Raw genomic sequence first — 13650 nt, 5'->3', positions numbered from 1 at the left:
ACCGCGATGCCTCTTGAAATCGATTCCAGAATTCACATGCTGTCACTTCAGCCACTTTCTATTGGTCAAAGCAAGTCACATTCTATTGCGTGGCCAGAATGTGTGTCATACTTCTGGGGCCTACCAGGTAAAGCAGTGGAGTTCAGAATGAGGGCGAGGGGGGAGTCTGTGGCCTAGCCAAGTGAGAGGATAACTGTCCAATAAATTTCTAACTTAGATGAAAAGCTGAATTGCGAGGCCATTAAAAGGGGTCTGAGCCGGGGAGAGAGCTCAGCGGCACGGCACCTGCCGAGCAAGCACAAGGTCCTGAGTTCAACTGCCAGAACCAAAGGAGGGGGATCATATTCTTTAACCCTCAGAAAGTCAGAACAGGATCAGTATAAGGTGGATTTCTTATGAAGAAACAAGCCCAGAAACAGGAATTATCTTGCCCAAGGTCAATGAACAAGTTTGTGACAGAGCCAGGAGTGACTTGAGCCCCTGCCAGCCAGTCCTCTGCTCCTTCCTTTCCACCTTATAAGGAAGCTTGAGGGGGAATGGCCTGGGTGGGGGATCTGGGTAATTATCTCCCAGCAGGAGGGTCCCTCCTGTCCCACCTGTCCACTTCCACCTTGTGTTGTAATCTGAGCCCTCAGCCCTCTGGCATCACCCCCCAAACCCTTAATCACTAACTCATCTGGTTCCCCCAGGGCTGTCCCCACTTTACAGATGAGAAACTGAGACCCAGAAAAGGCAGCTGACTCCCCCAATGTCCTGCACCTGGTGAAACCTGTCTCTGAGGTCTCTCTCAGAGCCACAGAAAGGGCCAAACTCTGACACAGGTCCCAAGGCGGCTGCATGGCAGCAGTATGGCCTCAGGGGTCTCTAGACGAAACCCACTGATTCAGAAAGTCCTACAGAAGCCTAGGCAGAGACAGCAAGGGCCAAGATACCTTAAAGTCACCTCTGAGAGTAGGTGAGTGATGCTCTGGTTCATGTCTGTGCCACTTTACAGATAGAAAAACCAAGGCCAGACACCCCCACACACTGCACTGGGAGGCTGATCAGGCACACACAGGGTCGCTTGATGGCATTCAGAGAGCACATTTATTTACAAAGCGCTTTACAAACATTATTTTTGCCTCCCCACAGCCCCCTGTGAGGTAGGTCAGTAGTCATATCTACAGTTTACAGATGGGGAAATTGAGGCACGAAATGGGGGTGTGGCCTGCCCCACTTTAAAGAGACCTTCCCACCCACCCATCAAAATAGCAAAATAAACAAACTGAAAAAAAAAAAAAAAAAAAAAAAAAAGCACTGATCCTCCATCCCAGTTGAACTCTAGAGACTGGGGCTGGCTCTGCTCTAGCACTGCCCCCTCCCCAATGGGCAGCCTGACCCACAGCCACAGGGACCCCAACCCCAAGGATTCCGGTTCAGCCTCTCAGATTGTCACTGGCCCGAGCTGAGCAGACCCAAGCCACAGAGACCTGAAGGCCGCGGGAAGGGAGGACTGAGGTGACTTCATTCTACGGACACTGGGTCAGGCAGGGGAGGAGCCCCACATGGGCACGGTAGGCATGGGCAGATCCTGGTTCCAGGAAGCTCAGAGCACATAGCAGAGAAGCAGAAGTGGGGAGGGATGGTGAGCAAAACTCCCAGGACTGCAAGAGGCAGTGGGGTGGAGGCGGGCGCTGCAGCGCCCTTGAAGGAACAATGACCAGTGTGTCCCACTACTAAATCAGGGCACTGCCCAGCCTGCCCAGAACCTCGGGGGCCTCATGCCAAGCCTCAGTGCACCCTCCACTCAGGTGCAGAAGGGGCTCTGCTGGGCAGAAACCTTGGCCTGGGACACTCCTCTTCAGGGCCTCACTCGTCTCTGTCAATGGCTGGGACAGAGGCAGGGGCTTGGCCTGAGTCCCCTAGAGCTGGTCTGCGCCGCTGTCACTGTGTCTGCAGGACCTGCTGGAGGTGGTGCTGGGCTACAGTCTCACTCCTCCTTGGCCCACAGCCTACCCATGGAAGTACTGAAAGGCGCTGCCCACAGTGGAAGAGGCCATGAAGAAGGCCCGGCATCCACTCTAGAGCTTTCCCCATGAGGCTATGGCTGAACAGAGGTGGGGGTGGGGGCACAGGTCCTCTCCGCTGGGTGTGGTGGGCCTGGCCCTGAGTGAACAGTGGGTGGCCCAGGCCAGGGGCCCCGCTATCTTGACTCCAACCCTTCCAGGTACTCCAGGGCCACATCGTAGCAAAAGTGGTACTGATCCTGGGGAAAGGGAGAGAAGGATTCGTGAGTTCAATTGGATCTTGCACTGGGCAGAGGGCAAGTATGCACCCTGGCCTGCTCTGGAGCCAAGGGGAAATGGGAGCAATGTTCTGACTCCATGGGACTAGAACCAAGGCCCATAAGGGGAGGCCAAATAAGGAAAGTGGGGGCTAAGAAAGAAGCCTGGCCTGGCATGGACCAGGAAGGACCTCACCATGGTCTCCACCATATTGGGCTTGTAGTTCCGAAGGGTTTTGGCAGCAAAGAAAACATCCACCAGGCTGTGGCAGCGGATCATCTCCAGGACCGTGGCGCAGGCGCAAAAGGTGCCGCTTCGGCCACCCCCATTTCTAAAGGACAAAAGGGGTTTGATAAGAAGATTGGAGGTGGGGCTGGGAAAGGCTAAAGTGAAGAAAGGCATGGCCAGGCAACCAAGGGGGGGAGTCAGAGAGCTGGGGCTGAAGGGTAGGATTAAGGGACTGAAAGGGGAGGGGCCAAGGGTAAGGAGGGGGGCTAGGGAACCAAAGAGCCAAAAGTTTAGGGGTAAGGGACAAGGCTGGAGAAGGGGAAACCAGACCCAGTCTCAGGGGTGGGGTCAGGGAACAAAGAAGGGAGAGGGAAGGCCCAAAGAACTGTCTCCACTGGACCAGGTTAGAGGAAGCGCAGTGACAGGCTGGCATCCAAAGCCTTATGCCATGGCAAAAGATTCGTCCTCAAGGAGAAAGGTACTGTGGATTCTGTGAGCCTAGCAGCCAGACACTCCAAGAGAAGCACACAGGGGCGGTGACAGAAAAGGGCAGCAAAGCAGCGGGCAAACACCCGGGAAGGAGACCAGACCAAAAATGAATCCTGGCAAGACCAATCACCGCCACTGGGCGCAACGCCCACACACAGGGGAGCAAACACACACTGGGCAAACAGCAGCCTCCCACTAGAGCTCCTTGCTGCCCCTCCCTGCATCACCCTCTGCTCCTGTGACTATACCAGCGGGGCCTCCCCGTGGGGGATGGGGACCACACAGGCCCTCGAGCCTCCTCCAGCGGTCCCTCCTTCTAGAACTGAATGCCCTGAGAGTCAGCCCCAACTGGCACTCTGATCCATGGGGGACCAGCCTGGTACTGCAGAGCAAGGGAGTGACTACGCCCAGACACAGGGCTTCTGAATGGAGCCTGGATATTACTCAATTAAAACAGTGCATGTATGCGTAAACAAAGATCAGAATTCCACTGGCATAAAAAGTGCTACAATCTCAGCGGCTGAAAACCTCTGACAAAAGACTCTCTTTAATTAAACTGGTGAAGTCAAACATCACACAGAGGAGACTGGGCAGTTGTCCAGGGTTGATTTTATATCCCGGAAGCTGAAAGGTTTGGGCTGGTTGGAGAGGGGCTAGGCCATCACTGCCTGGGAACTCCAGAGTTTGGAGGCCCTCTCAGTTGGACTTCTGTCCTGGCTCCTAACACCCCCACCCACCCCAAACCTGACAAGCACTCACAGGCAGTGTACAACCGTGCGCCCATCCCCGCTCTCCGCCTGCCACTTGTCCACCTCAGCCAGCAGGTGCAGGAAGGCCTTCTTGGAGTCAGGCGTGTCCCGATAGGCAGACCAGCGCAGGAACTGGAAGTGCCGCACCAGCAGGTGGCCCTCCTGCATCTGGGGACATAAGCAGCCAGCCAGCAGGGCATGAGTACCAGGGGACAGCACTGTGCTCCCATCGCCACCAGGGTTCTCCCCCTCAGATTCCTCAGCCCACTCACCCGAGAGATGTTCTGCACCCGGAACACTCGGGCCACCAAGTCTTCATCCGCTGTACCGGACACAAACTCCACCTCCATGAGGCCATACTGCTGCCGGCCTGGCTCTGGCCAGTACTGCAGGCAGGGCTAGGGCATGGGCAGAGAGAGGTGGCCGGGTAGAGCTAGGCTGGGCTCCCTCATTTCCCAGCACCAGGACTCCACACATACCCTGTAGCTGCCATACTCAGGCCCCCACTCACTCCAGCCTCCCCTGCAAAAGTCGTCCTCACTATAGCAGCCCCACCACTCACCACTCACCACCAGACTGCTGGGCACACCTGCCCTGGTACATTCTGCACTGACACACTCAGTGCCTTGAGCCATTTTTATGCTGCTAGGAACCTATACCTTAGCATGCTCTTGCTCACACGTGCATACACACACACACACACACACACACACACACACACACTGCCTTCTCCGAGGGACAGGCCTAAGCCACACCCATCCCAGAACCAGCTCCTTGGCCTCCTGCTTACTGCCTCCACCTTTTGCACCACTCACAAAACTGGGGTACCCTAAGTCACAGCACAGCTCAGAACCCCACTGCTGTCCAGGACTCTCCATAGAGTTGGAGAACTGCATACCTGCCCCTGCTAGACCACAGACTGGAGACAGAGGGGCAGAAGAGGTGTAGCCCCCCACCCGCCAGCACACACTATACTCAGGTCCTACAGGCTCGCCACCCACACCCCCACTTCTGGGGTCCTCTTTCTGGCGTCATGGCCATGCTCCTCTCTCAGAGCCAAGTTTCTCCCCATTTGTAAAGTTAAGGTAAGCTGTCTCATCTCCTTGAGTCTCAGTTTGCTCCCTGCAGACTGTCACAGGACTATCATAAAGGGGCTATTGTATTGCATAAGGCTGATTGGCCCCATGCTATCCAGCCACAGCAGGTTCTCAGTACATGGCAGGGATGAAGATGATAAGTGTGGCAGTCACTTCTGAAGATGGCCCCAAACTCAACCCAAACAGCACCATGCTCCATCCGCTTCTCTCTTAGACCATGGTCCCATGAAGAAAAAACACCATTTCCCTTTTTTCCTAGGGTCCTAGGAAATTCCTTTGTACCTGTATCCCATCACCCATCAGGCACTCTTTCCCCATCTCTACACCTACTCAACACTGGCCTTTCCCTACATCTCAGCTCAGACACTGCCTCCTCCAGGAAGCCCTCCTAGATCCATTGTCCCCCCAGGTTTCTATGTCTCTGTGTCAGCTCTGTGGCTTTCCCTCTGCACTAAGACTATTGGTCTGTATCTGCTTCCTCCTGGACCATGAGATCTAGGAGGGGCTGGATCTTCTCTCTGTCCCCATTCTCCACAGCAGGGCCCAGCAGGGAGCAGTTCTTGGGAGAAGCTGGCTGACTGCATGAACAATTTGATGAGCAATGAGTGGTACATGTGTGCTCTCCTCAGGGTCCCTGCTCCCACCTCAGCAAGGCTGGCTTCTGCCCCAGCTAGGACTCCTTGCAGATCCCCACAGAGAGCCTGGAGCCCATCCTCTGCAGTCCTGGATCATGTCACCATGGCCAGACTCATAAAGAACCTAGCCTTTAAGGTCTCCTCCACACAGCCAGTAAGAAGCTATTGCCCTTGTCTTACAGATCATCCTCCTGATCCCTGGAGCAGGCAGCAGGGCTGCAAGGGGTCCCAAGATCTAGAGCATGTGACTAGGCAGGCTGGGCATCTGTCTTCCCAGGAGCCCCAGCTGGGACAAGAGAGTCAAAGGGGCCACCCCTTGGTAATGTGCTCCCGGGCAGAACAACCTGATTGGAAGAGTCGGGATAGTGATCCAGAAGGTTACACTCTGGTTCTCAGCTCCTCCTCCTCTCTGCTTCCTGGTTGCCATGGTTGAGCAGCTACCCTACACCATGTCCTTCTGCCGTGTTATTTCTCTGCTTAGGACCCAACTAACCACAGACTGAATCCTCTGAAAATGCTGCCAAAATAAACCTCTCCTCCCTTCAGTTATAGGTAGCAGGTATTGCGCCAGCCACTGGAAAGCTAAGCAACAGAACTGACAGATGCTGAGTGCCTACTATGTGCCAGAAACAGGATAGTGCCCCATAAGAACAGGTCCTGTGATAGCTCCCAGTCTACAGAGAAGGGAACTGAGGCTCAAAGTGCTTGGTGAACTTCCCCTGGGTCCAACAGCTGGAACACAGGTTTGAATTTACTCTACTTCAAAGGCCCTCAGGACAGTGAGGTTAAGCTTCACAGCCTAAGTTGCATGGTAATAACAATAAGCTTGTCTTCTGGATGGTTAACAACCTAAGTTTGCAGACCAAAATTAGAGAAAAAGGAGGGCCGCAAGGAAAGCCAACATTTTGGCCCTAGCCTTCCAAGGTCAATTAAGACTCAATACATAGGAGAACTTATACTGTAACGTCATGTAACTCGGTAGTGTCCCAAATTTTCTGATCAAGGAGATTATGGGGCCAAAGAGGAAAGTGATCGATGATGTAGAGTGTGCCTAAGGAGAGTCACATGGAGAAAAAACATTCTCTCAGGCTTTCACAGAGAGCACATTGGCCAAGCAATGGCCATGACTCATCCACATGGCTGACACTGACAAAGGTTCTACAATCTGAGGTACAGAATCTCAGGATAAATCCTGAGGGGATTTCACTGACCTTATCAGACCCAAAAGCTACAACTCCTGTTGCATAGGTCCTGCTTTACCTTGGTCTTAACCATCCGGCAAAAAAGTATAAAAACGAAATATAAGAAGTAAAGCCATGCTGTTATGTTGAGCTGTAGGGGACTCAGGTCAACAATTTCTGACGTTGCCAGTGAAGCGGAAGACCAAATACTATTATGGACTACTGGAGTCTTTTAGAATATTTTGCTGAGTTTACACACCTATAATATTCAAATAACAGAACTTAACAAAAAAAGGGGATAGAGATGAATGTCCATTTTGTATCTGTGTATTCAAAGCGGTTAGGATATATTGTTACATTCTCTTAATGAATAGAGTGATTTGTTCTAATGGTGTTTGTAAATAGGATATCATGTCCGCATCTTGTACAGCAATTAACCACTAGGAAGAATATATGCAATGTGTTAATTATTGAAACTGTCCTACCAATTTGATTTGAAACTGTCTCATTGCTAATTTGTTCATCAATAAAATTATATATAAAAAAAAAAGACCCCCCAGGATGGATGAGCTACAGGACTTTGGAGAAATACTTCACCGCTTGGGTCCTAAAGTTCTCAACTTTCCTATCTGAAGCCTCCACCTCAAGGTCACTGGATGTAGACTGTAAATAAGACTGTAAGTGCAAAGCCGAGTCCTTGGCTTACTGCAGCTGATTGGTTCCTGTCTCACACTCCTGTTTTATAGATGAGGAAATCTGGGCCCTGGGAGGGAGCGTGACTGGTCTGCAGTCATTCATACAATGAACAGATGGCAGAGCTGAGCCCCAACTTTTGACTTTGGAAACTGTGCCCTTGCAGACAGGGAGGCGCTGGCCCACGGGGCCCTCACCCAGGCGGAGTTGGACTGGTTCAGCTGGTTGAGCATGACGATGGAGGTACACCCGTAGTCGTAGACCAGCCGCCAGAAGTCAGGCGTGGTGCTCTGCAGCGGGTGCAGGGTCACGATGAAGGCCGCACTCCGTGTGTAGCTCTGCAGGGAAACAGCGCTCAGCAGAGCCGGTGGGCAGCCCCAGTGTGGGCTGATGTCCCCCGCAGGCTGTCCCCCCTCTCAGCAGCGCCTGGCTACAAAGCTGGGCCTGCAGAACCAGGCAGGACCAGGCAGCCCGCAGGCCCATTTCACAGGCCAGTCAGCACATTGAGCACTGAGGGGGTGGGCTGCCAGCCTAGTATGCCCGAGCTCTGGGGGCAGAGCTCCCAACAAAAGAAACAGCAAAAGATCCTCAAATGTGGAGTCAGACTCGCTTCCTGTCCTTGTGCCTTGGCATCTGCTATCTCTACTACCTAAACCCAATTTTCTAAATGTCAGCATACTTACTCCTTTGCTTCCTTCTGGTCTTTCCTTAAATGTCTGTCTCCCTCTCAAAGAGGCCATCCCTTACCACCTCATCAAAAGCAACCAGGTACTAACAAACCTTCTGCCTGGCTGTTTCTGTAGACACTTTCAGACATGACAGTCCATTGTTTGTTTATTTACTAACTGCCTCATCCTACCTCCTAAAGACGAGGCTCAGAACCCCCAGATTTAAGGCTCAGGAGAGCAGAGATTTCAGGATATGATGTCTGCCTGGCACACAGTGGAGGTTCAATAAATATTTTTGAAGAAATAAATCTCTTGTTGGGCTGGGGGGTATAGCTCAGTGGTACAGCACCTGCCTGGCAAGTACAAGGTCCCCACGTTCAATTCGGGTACCAAAAATAAATAAATCTCTACGCCATTTCCAACTCCAAATGAGGAAGGGTCTGGGACCCCACCCCTCACTCCACAGGTGGTGACAGGCCTTAACTCTGTTCACCTCCTCCTGCCGGGTAAGCTGGTACCCAGCCTTCTCCCCACCAGAGCTCCAGCCCCAAATTTTCCCTGATGTCCTGCCTTGTTCCAGTCCTGCCATGTCCCCCTCCCTCGCCTGAGCTCCTCTCCTACAACCCCATTCCCTGGCCACAGCCCAGCCCTAAATGCTGGTGCAGGCTCCAAGGAACATGGCCCTTATCTAGTTCCCCCTGGATTTTATCCTGAGTTGGACCCTGAGCTCCCACCAGTCACCTCCATGGCAGGGGACATACAGAGCTGCACATGGCCCTGAGAACCTTGTTTACCAGTCTCCTGGGGATTTGTCCCTTCCTCTCAGTACCTCACCCCTGCCACATTGGCAGCCTGTTCCTAAGGCAAGGGGTGACCCACAGATTTCAGCTGCATGCAGGAGAACAAGCTGGCTTGAGTGGCACAGCCATAGCCAGCCCACTTGGCCACATACCCAAAGCCACATTCTCTAGGGTCATCTTCCGGATGCTCCCTCAGACAGCAGCAACTCAGGCCTCCCAAATGCTACCACCCATCTCCTGCTCTGCTAGCAATATACAATAAGGAGGCTGAGCCCCTTGGGCTAGGACACGGAAAGTAACTTCTGAATGGCTCCCGCGCCTTCAGAACACAGCCAGGTAGGGCCAGGGGTCATGCTTCTTGGCCAGGTCTTTCAGCAGGCTGCGCTCGAGCTCCCTAGGAGAAGCTCCCCTGGCTCCAACATCAGGTCTCAAGTCCCAACTCAAACCTCAAGCATCAGGTATCACCCATTCTACTCAGCCAACAGTCCTGGAAACAGCCCTGCCAGAGCTCCACAGCCAGGTTCCCACTCAGACTGAGAGTACTCAAGGAGAGCACTGGCTTGAATAACAGCCTGACTAGAAGACCACCTGGAGTAGGAGGGTCACTCCATGAGCCTGGTCCCCACACACACCCCAGAGCCCTCAGCTCTGCCCCCTTGACTCTTTGACCTTTCCAGAGGCTACTGGAAGGGTGAGTTCCAGATCCCACCGCACCCCTGAGCTCTCACGTCAGTCAGGGCTGCATTGATGTAGTTGTTGGGGTCGCCATCAGTAGAGACAAGGAAGGGCAGGCAGCGGTCAGGGGGCAGGACGTCCATGCTGCGGTTCTTGTCGCGGTTCCGAGGCAGCAGGGCGATGCTGCACTCCTCCATGTCCAGAGGTGGGGTGACAGAGTTCAGCGTCTGCCGGGGAGGGGAAAGGATAGAGAGGCATGTCCAGGGCCTGCTGAGCCTCGTCAGTTGGGTTACCAACTCCAGAGAGAAGACAGGCCCAGTCTGCTTGTCCTCAGGCCTTGCAGGGCCCGGACTCGGCTCTGGAGACGATACAGTCTGCCTCTCTACCACTAGTGATACCTTAACACAAGTTACTGTCCTTCTCAGCCTCAGTTTCCCTCAACTTCAAAATGAGAAGATAATCTGCCTATGTTATGGGGCTGGTGGGAGGGTAAAACAGGAGAATGCTAGGCACTGAGCAGAGTCTGGCACACAAAGGCTTAATAGATAGAAGACACATAATTTAAGCACAGAGCCACACACCTAGAAACCTAGCATTCTGTCTAGCTGAGACAGAGGATCACAAGTTCAAGTGCAGCCTCAAACTTACCAAGTCCCTATCTAGAAATTTTTCTTAAAGATATTAAAAGGCATTGGTTATTGAAACCGTCATACCAATTTGATTTGAAACTGTCTCATTGCTATTTGTCTCTCAATAAAATTATGGGAAAAAAAAGAAAAAGTAAATAAATATGTGATATATAGAGAAAATAAAAAATAAAATAAATAAAAGGAATTGGGACATAGCTCAGTGCAAAGACTCCATGTTGAATCCCTAATACAATAATAATAACAATAATAATAATAATAATTTTTAAAAGGTAGGAGGCATAGGAAGGACCATCAGTACCTCATCAGTGCTGTCAATGAGACAATCCCCGAACCCCACCTCTGCCATAAAGTGTATTGCAGGTACCAGCAGAGAGGGTAACCAGCCACAGTTTGGACCCCATCTGGGCCTGAGCACCTGGCACTAAACCAAGCCAGAGCTCGGGGCATCTTCTTTGCTCCTCTGTCATCAGACCTCATCCATCTAGATTTGTGGGCCTCTCTCTCTCTCTCTCTCTCTCTCTCTCTCTCTCTCTCTCTCTCTCATTGTGAGGGATCTCTCATGGGAACTCAAGTCTGTCACAGTCCCCAAAGCCTGACACGCTTCTCCTGCAGTCACTGGCTGTGTTTCCCATGAGGTCATCCAACACCAGTTTGAGCTCCAGCACCTGCCTTGTGCCACCTGCTGACCCCGTGAAGGGACTCTGGAGTGGACAGGATGGCTGGGGTCTCTCACCTTGCAAACGGGGAAGTGACCAAATCCTACACCATCACTGAGCTCTAATCCTCCAGCCCCAGTGACTGGGCCAGGGATGGACACATGAGAGAATGGTCTGATTGGGGGCCATTAGAGTCTTTTTTCCAGAATTTCCTAACAACAGAGAGGACATGCACCTGGCATTGCTGGGAACTATGGGTCTGAGAACAAAGGCAAGAACAGGACCAATAGTGCACAGAGACTAAGTGCAACATCATCCTCTGAGCCCTGGATCCAGCTATAACTAAACTAACTGAGTCGTCCCTGTGACTCTGTAGTTTCAGGAGCTGTTGAGCTTGCTCTTTATCACTTGTAACCAAAACATCCTGGTAAAACCAAACACTGCAAGGGTGATATTAACTACCTTTTCTGGACAATACAACTGAGGCTTAGAGAGATAAAGAGACTTGTTCAGGCTACTCATAACTCCTAACTATAGAAGGCAGAATCTGAACCCAGGTTTATCTGACTCCAAAGCCTGGGATCTGGACCACTCTGAACACCTCCTCCACTGTCCAAATTCTATCCCTCCAGCTGTGTCTCACTCTGATCCTTCCTGCTTAGCCCCCAGAGGCTACAAAACTGAGCAGTCCCAGCACACACACACACACACACACACACACACACAGGCTCATCCTTCCCACCTGGAACTCTTCCCGCAGCTGGGAAGAATTACTCTGAGGGTCAATGCGGATCATCTCCCTGTAGGTGGCCTTGAACTCATTGACAGGGATGGTGGTCTCCCCACATAGACAGGCCTCCAGGATTGCATCGTGGATGAAGATGTACTGTTCCTGAAGCAGGAGAAGAGAATATGAGGAGGAGGCAGGGACTGGGAGCTGGCAATCTATAGGAGAGAGGCACATGGCTGAGCTCAAGGTTGTGCCAGAGGGCTTCAGGGTAGAGTCGGACCCTCCTGGGAGCAACCTCCACAGACTGTTAGCTGATCTCATACTGCACCCAGGTGTTCACGGGGTGACAGGATGGCCCCAGGCACGTCCTGACTACAGAACCCACAGCTCTTTGACCTCCCAGCACACCATCATGGGGCTGGCTTTGGGCTGGTCCCAGGAGGCTGAAGCCCAAGGTCACAGATGATCCTGGGAAGGAAGCCCTTCAGACACACTCTACCACTCTTAGCTCCTCACAAGAGACTAGAGTCCTAGAGGAAGTAGGGGGACAGGGCAGGATCCCAGCACCTCAGTCTGGATCATGTTGACACGCCGGGAGCAGAGAGTCTTCACGCAGTTGTAAATGTCCACAACGCCCTCACACTCCGCCATATCCAGCATCACATCCAGGACGATATAGCAGCCTGTGCGGCCAGTGCCCGCGCTGGGGACAGAGAGGCCCAGCCCACATTAGAACCTTTGGAAGGGAGCCTAGTACCCAGGAGAAGAGAGGAGAGGGACCAGCACCTGTCCCTATCAACACCACACAGAGGGCAGAGACACAGTAAGGTGACCCAGCAGGAAGGAGCCAGTAAATGAGCTGCGGGAGAGTTCTGGTGCAATGTGACAAAGGACAGAACTAGAGATGGGCCCCCAAGAAAGGACAGGAGGGCAAGAGGGAGGGACAATGCAGGGGTAAAGCTGCACCAATTTAGCAACTGAGTTTGGGGGGCAGAGACAAGGATGATGTTCAGAGTGCAATCACACATGTTCTTTCCTCCTGCACATCCTTTGCAACCCAATTCCCTCACACCAGTGTATATGATCAGGGGAGCCTCCAAGGCTTCCAGGAAGGTGTCATTCTTTTGAGTTCCCACAGCAACTTGGCAGGCTCTTATTAAAACATTCTTCCTGCTATGTGGTCATTGTCAAGGTGGCTGTCACCCTGACCCCACTCAGAGCTCACCAAGAGCTGGGCTGTGCTAGAGCCGTCACCATGACACACACACGTCAGCACCAGGTTGAACAGAGTGAAGCGGGAGGAGGGGTGGTCAGAGATGACTCCAAGACTCCAGGCTTGAAAAATGGTGACACTGAAGTGCTGGTGGGGAAATACAGCAATGGGATGTGCCCAGACACCGCTGATGGAGGCTTTGGAAAGTTGACAGTAGCTACTGAGGCTGGATGGTCACAGACAACGGTTTTACTCCTACGTACAGACCCACAGGGACATGTGCGTTTTGGGATCAAAAGACACGCACAGCTATTTTGTTTTTGTTGTTGTTGTTTTGTTTTGGTGGTACCAGGGATCGAACTCAGGACCTTGCACTTGCCAAGCATTTATTCCACTGAGCTATCTCCCCAGGCCTGCTGTTTTATTTTAACACCACTATTTCTAACAGCTTAAAACTGGAAACATCCCAAATGCCTTCCAACAGCAGAATGGACAAACATATTATTGTGTATTCACCTAGGGGAAGAGGATACAATATGGATGAACCTTACAAACATAAGGATGAGAGAAAGAAGTTAGGCAGCAAAGAGTACGTGCTGTTGAATTCCATTTATACAAAGTTCAAAACCAGGCAAGCCTGGCCGGGTGTGGTGGCACACACCTATAATGCCAGCACTCAAGAGGCTGAGACAGAAGATCACCAAGAGTTTGAGGCCAGCCTGGGCTATATAGTAAGTTCAAAGCCACCCTAAACTACATAACAAGACCTTGTCAAAAAAAGAAGAAAAAAAAAAAAGGCAAGATTGTAGTTTAGAAGTCAAGATCGTGGGGCTGGAGAGATGGCTCAGTGGTCTAAGGCACCTACTTAGAACAAGCTTGGCAAAGCATCAGGGACCGCGGTTCAATCCCCCAGCACCACATG

At 52.1% G+C, this 13650-nt stretch overlaps 1 protein-coding gene across 5 annotated transcripts in view; it reads right to left on the bottom strand.

The window, feature by feature from the left end:
* Positions 1-1067: 1067 nt before the first annotated feature.
* Positions 1068-13650, bottom strand: part of Ptpru (protein tyrosine phosphatase, receptor type U) — a 74638-nt gene continuing 62055 nt past the window's right edge. For 4 of the 5 annotated variants that reach the window (XM_004642906.2, XM_004642907.2, XM_004642909.2 and 1 more), the window contains 8 exons: positions 12083-12218; positions 11528-11677; positions 9533-9706; positions 7534-7674; positions 4003-4128; positions 3741-3898; positions 2460-2595; positions 1068-2245 (listed from right to left, as the gene is read on the bottom strand). In XM_004642906.2, coding sequence (XP_004642963.1) covers positions 2183-2245; positions 2460-2595; positions 3741-3898; positions 4003-4128; positions 7534-7674; positions 9533-9706; positions 11528-11677; positions 12083-12218 — 1084 coding nt within the window. In that variant the 3' untranslated portion in view covers positions 1068-2182. The remainder of the gene's footprint in view (positions 2246-2459; positions 2596-3740; positions 3899-4002; positions 4129-7533; positions 7675-9532; positions 9707-11527; positions 11678-12082; positions 12219-13650) is intronic. The other variant, XM_023702968.1, reaches the window with a different exon arrangement.

This window comes from Octodon degus, unplaced genomic scaffold, assembly GCF_000260255.1.
Source record: "Octodon degus isolate 3935 unplaced genomic scaffold, OctDeg1.0 scaffold00163, whole genome shotgun sequence".
NCBI lineage: Eukaryota > Metazoa > Chordata > Mammalia > Rodentia > Octodontidae > Octodon > Octodon degus.
Note: the sequence above shows the minus strand (reverse complement) of the source record. Positions and strands in the feature narration are given on the sequence as shown.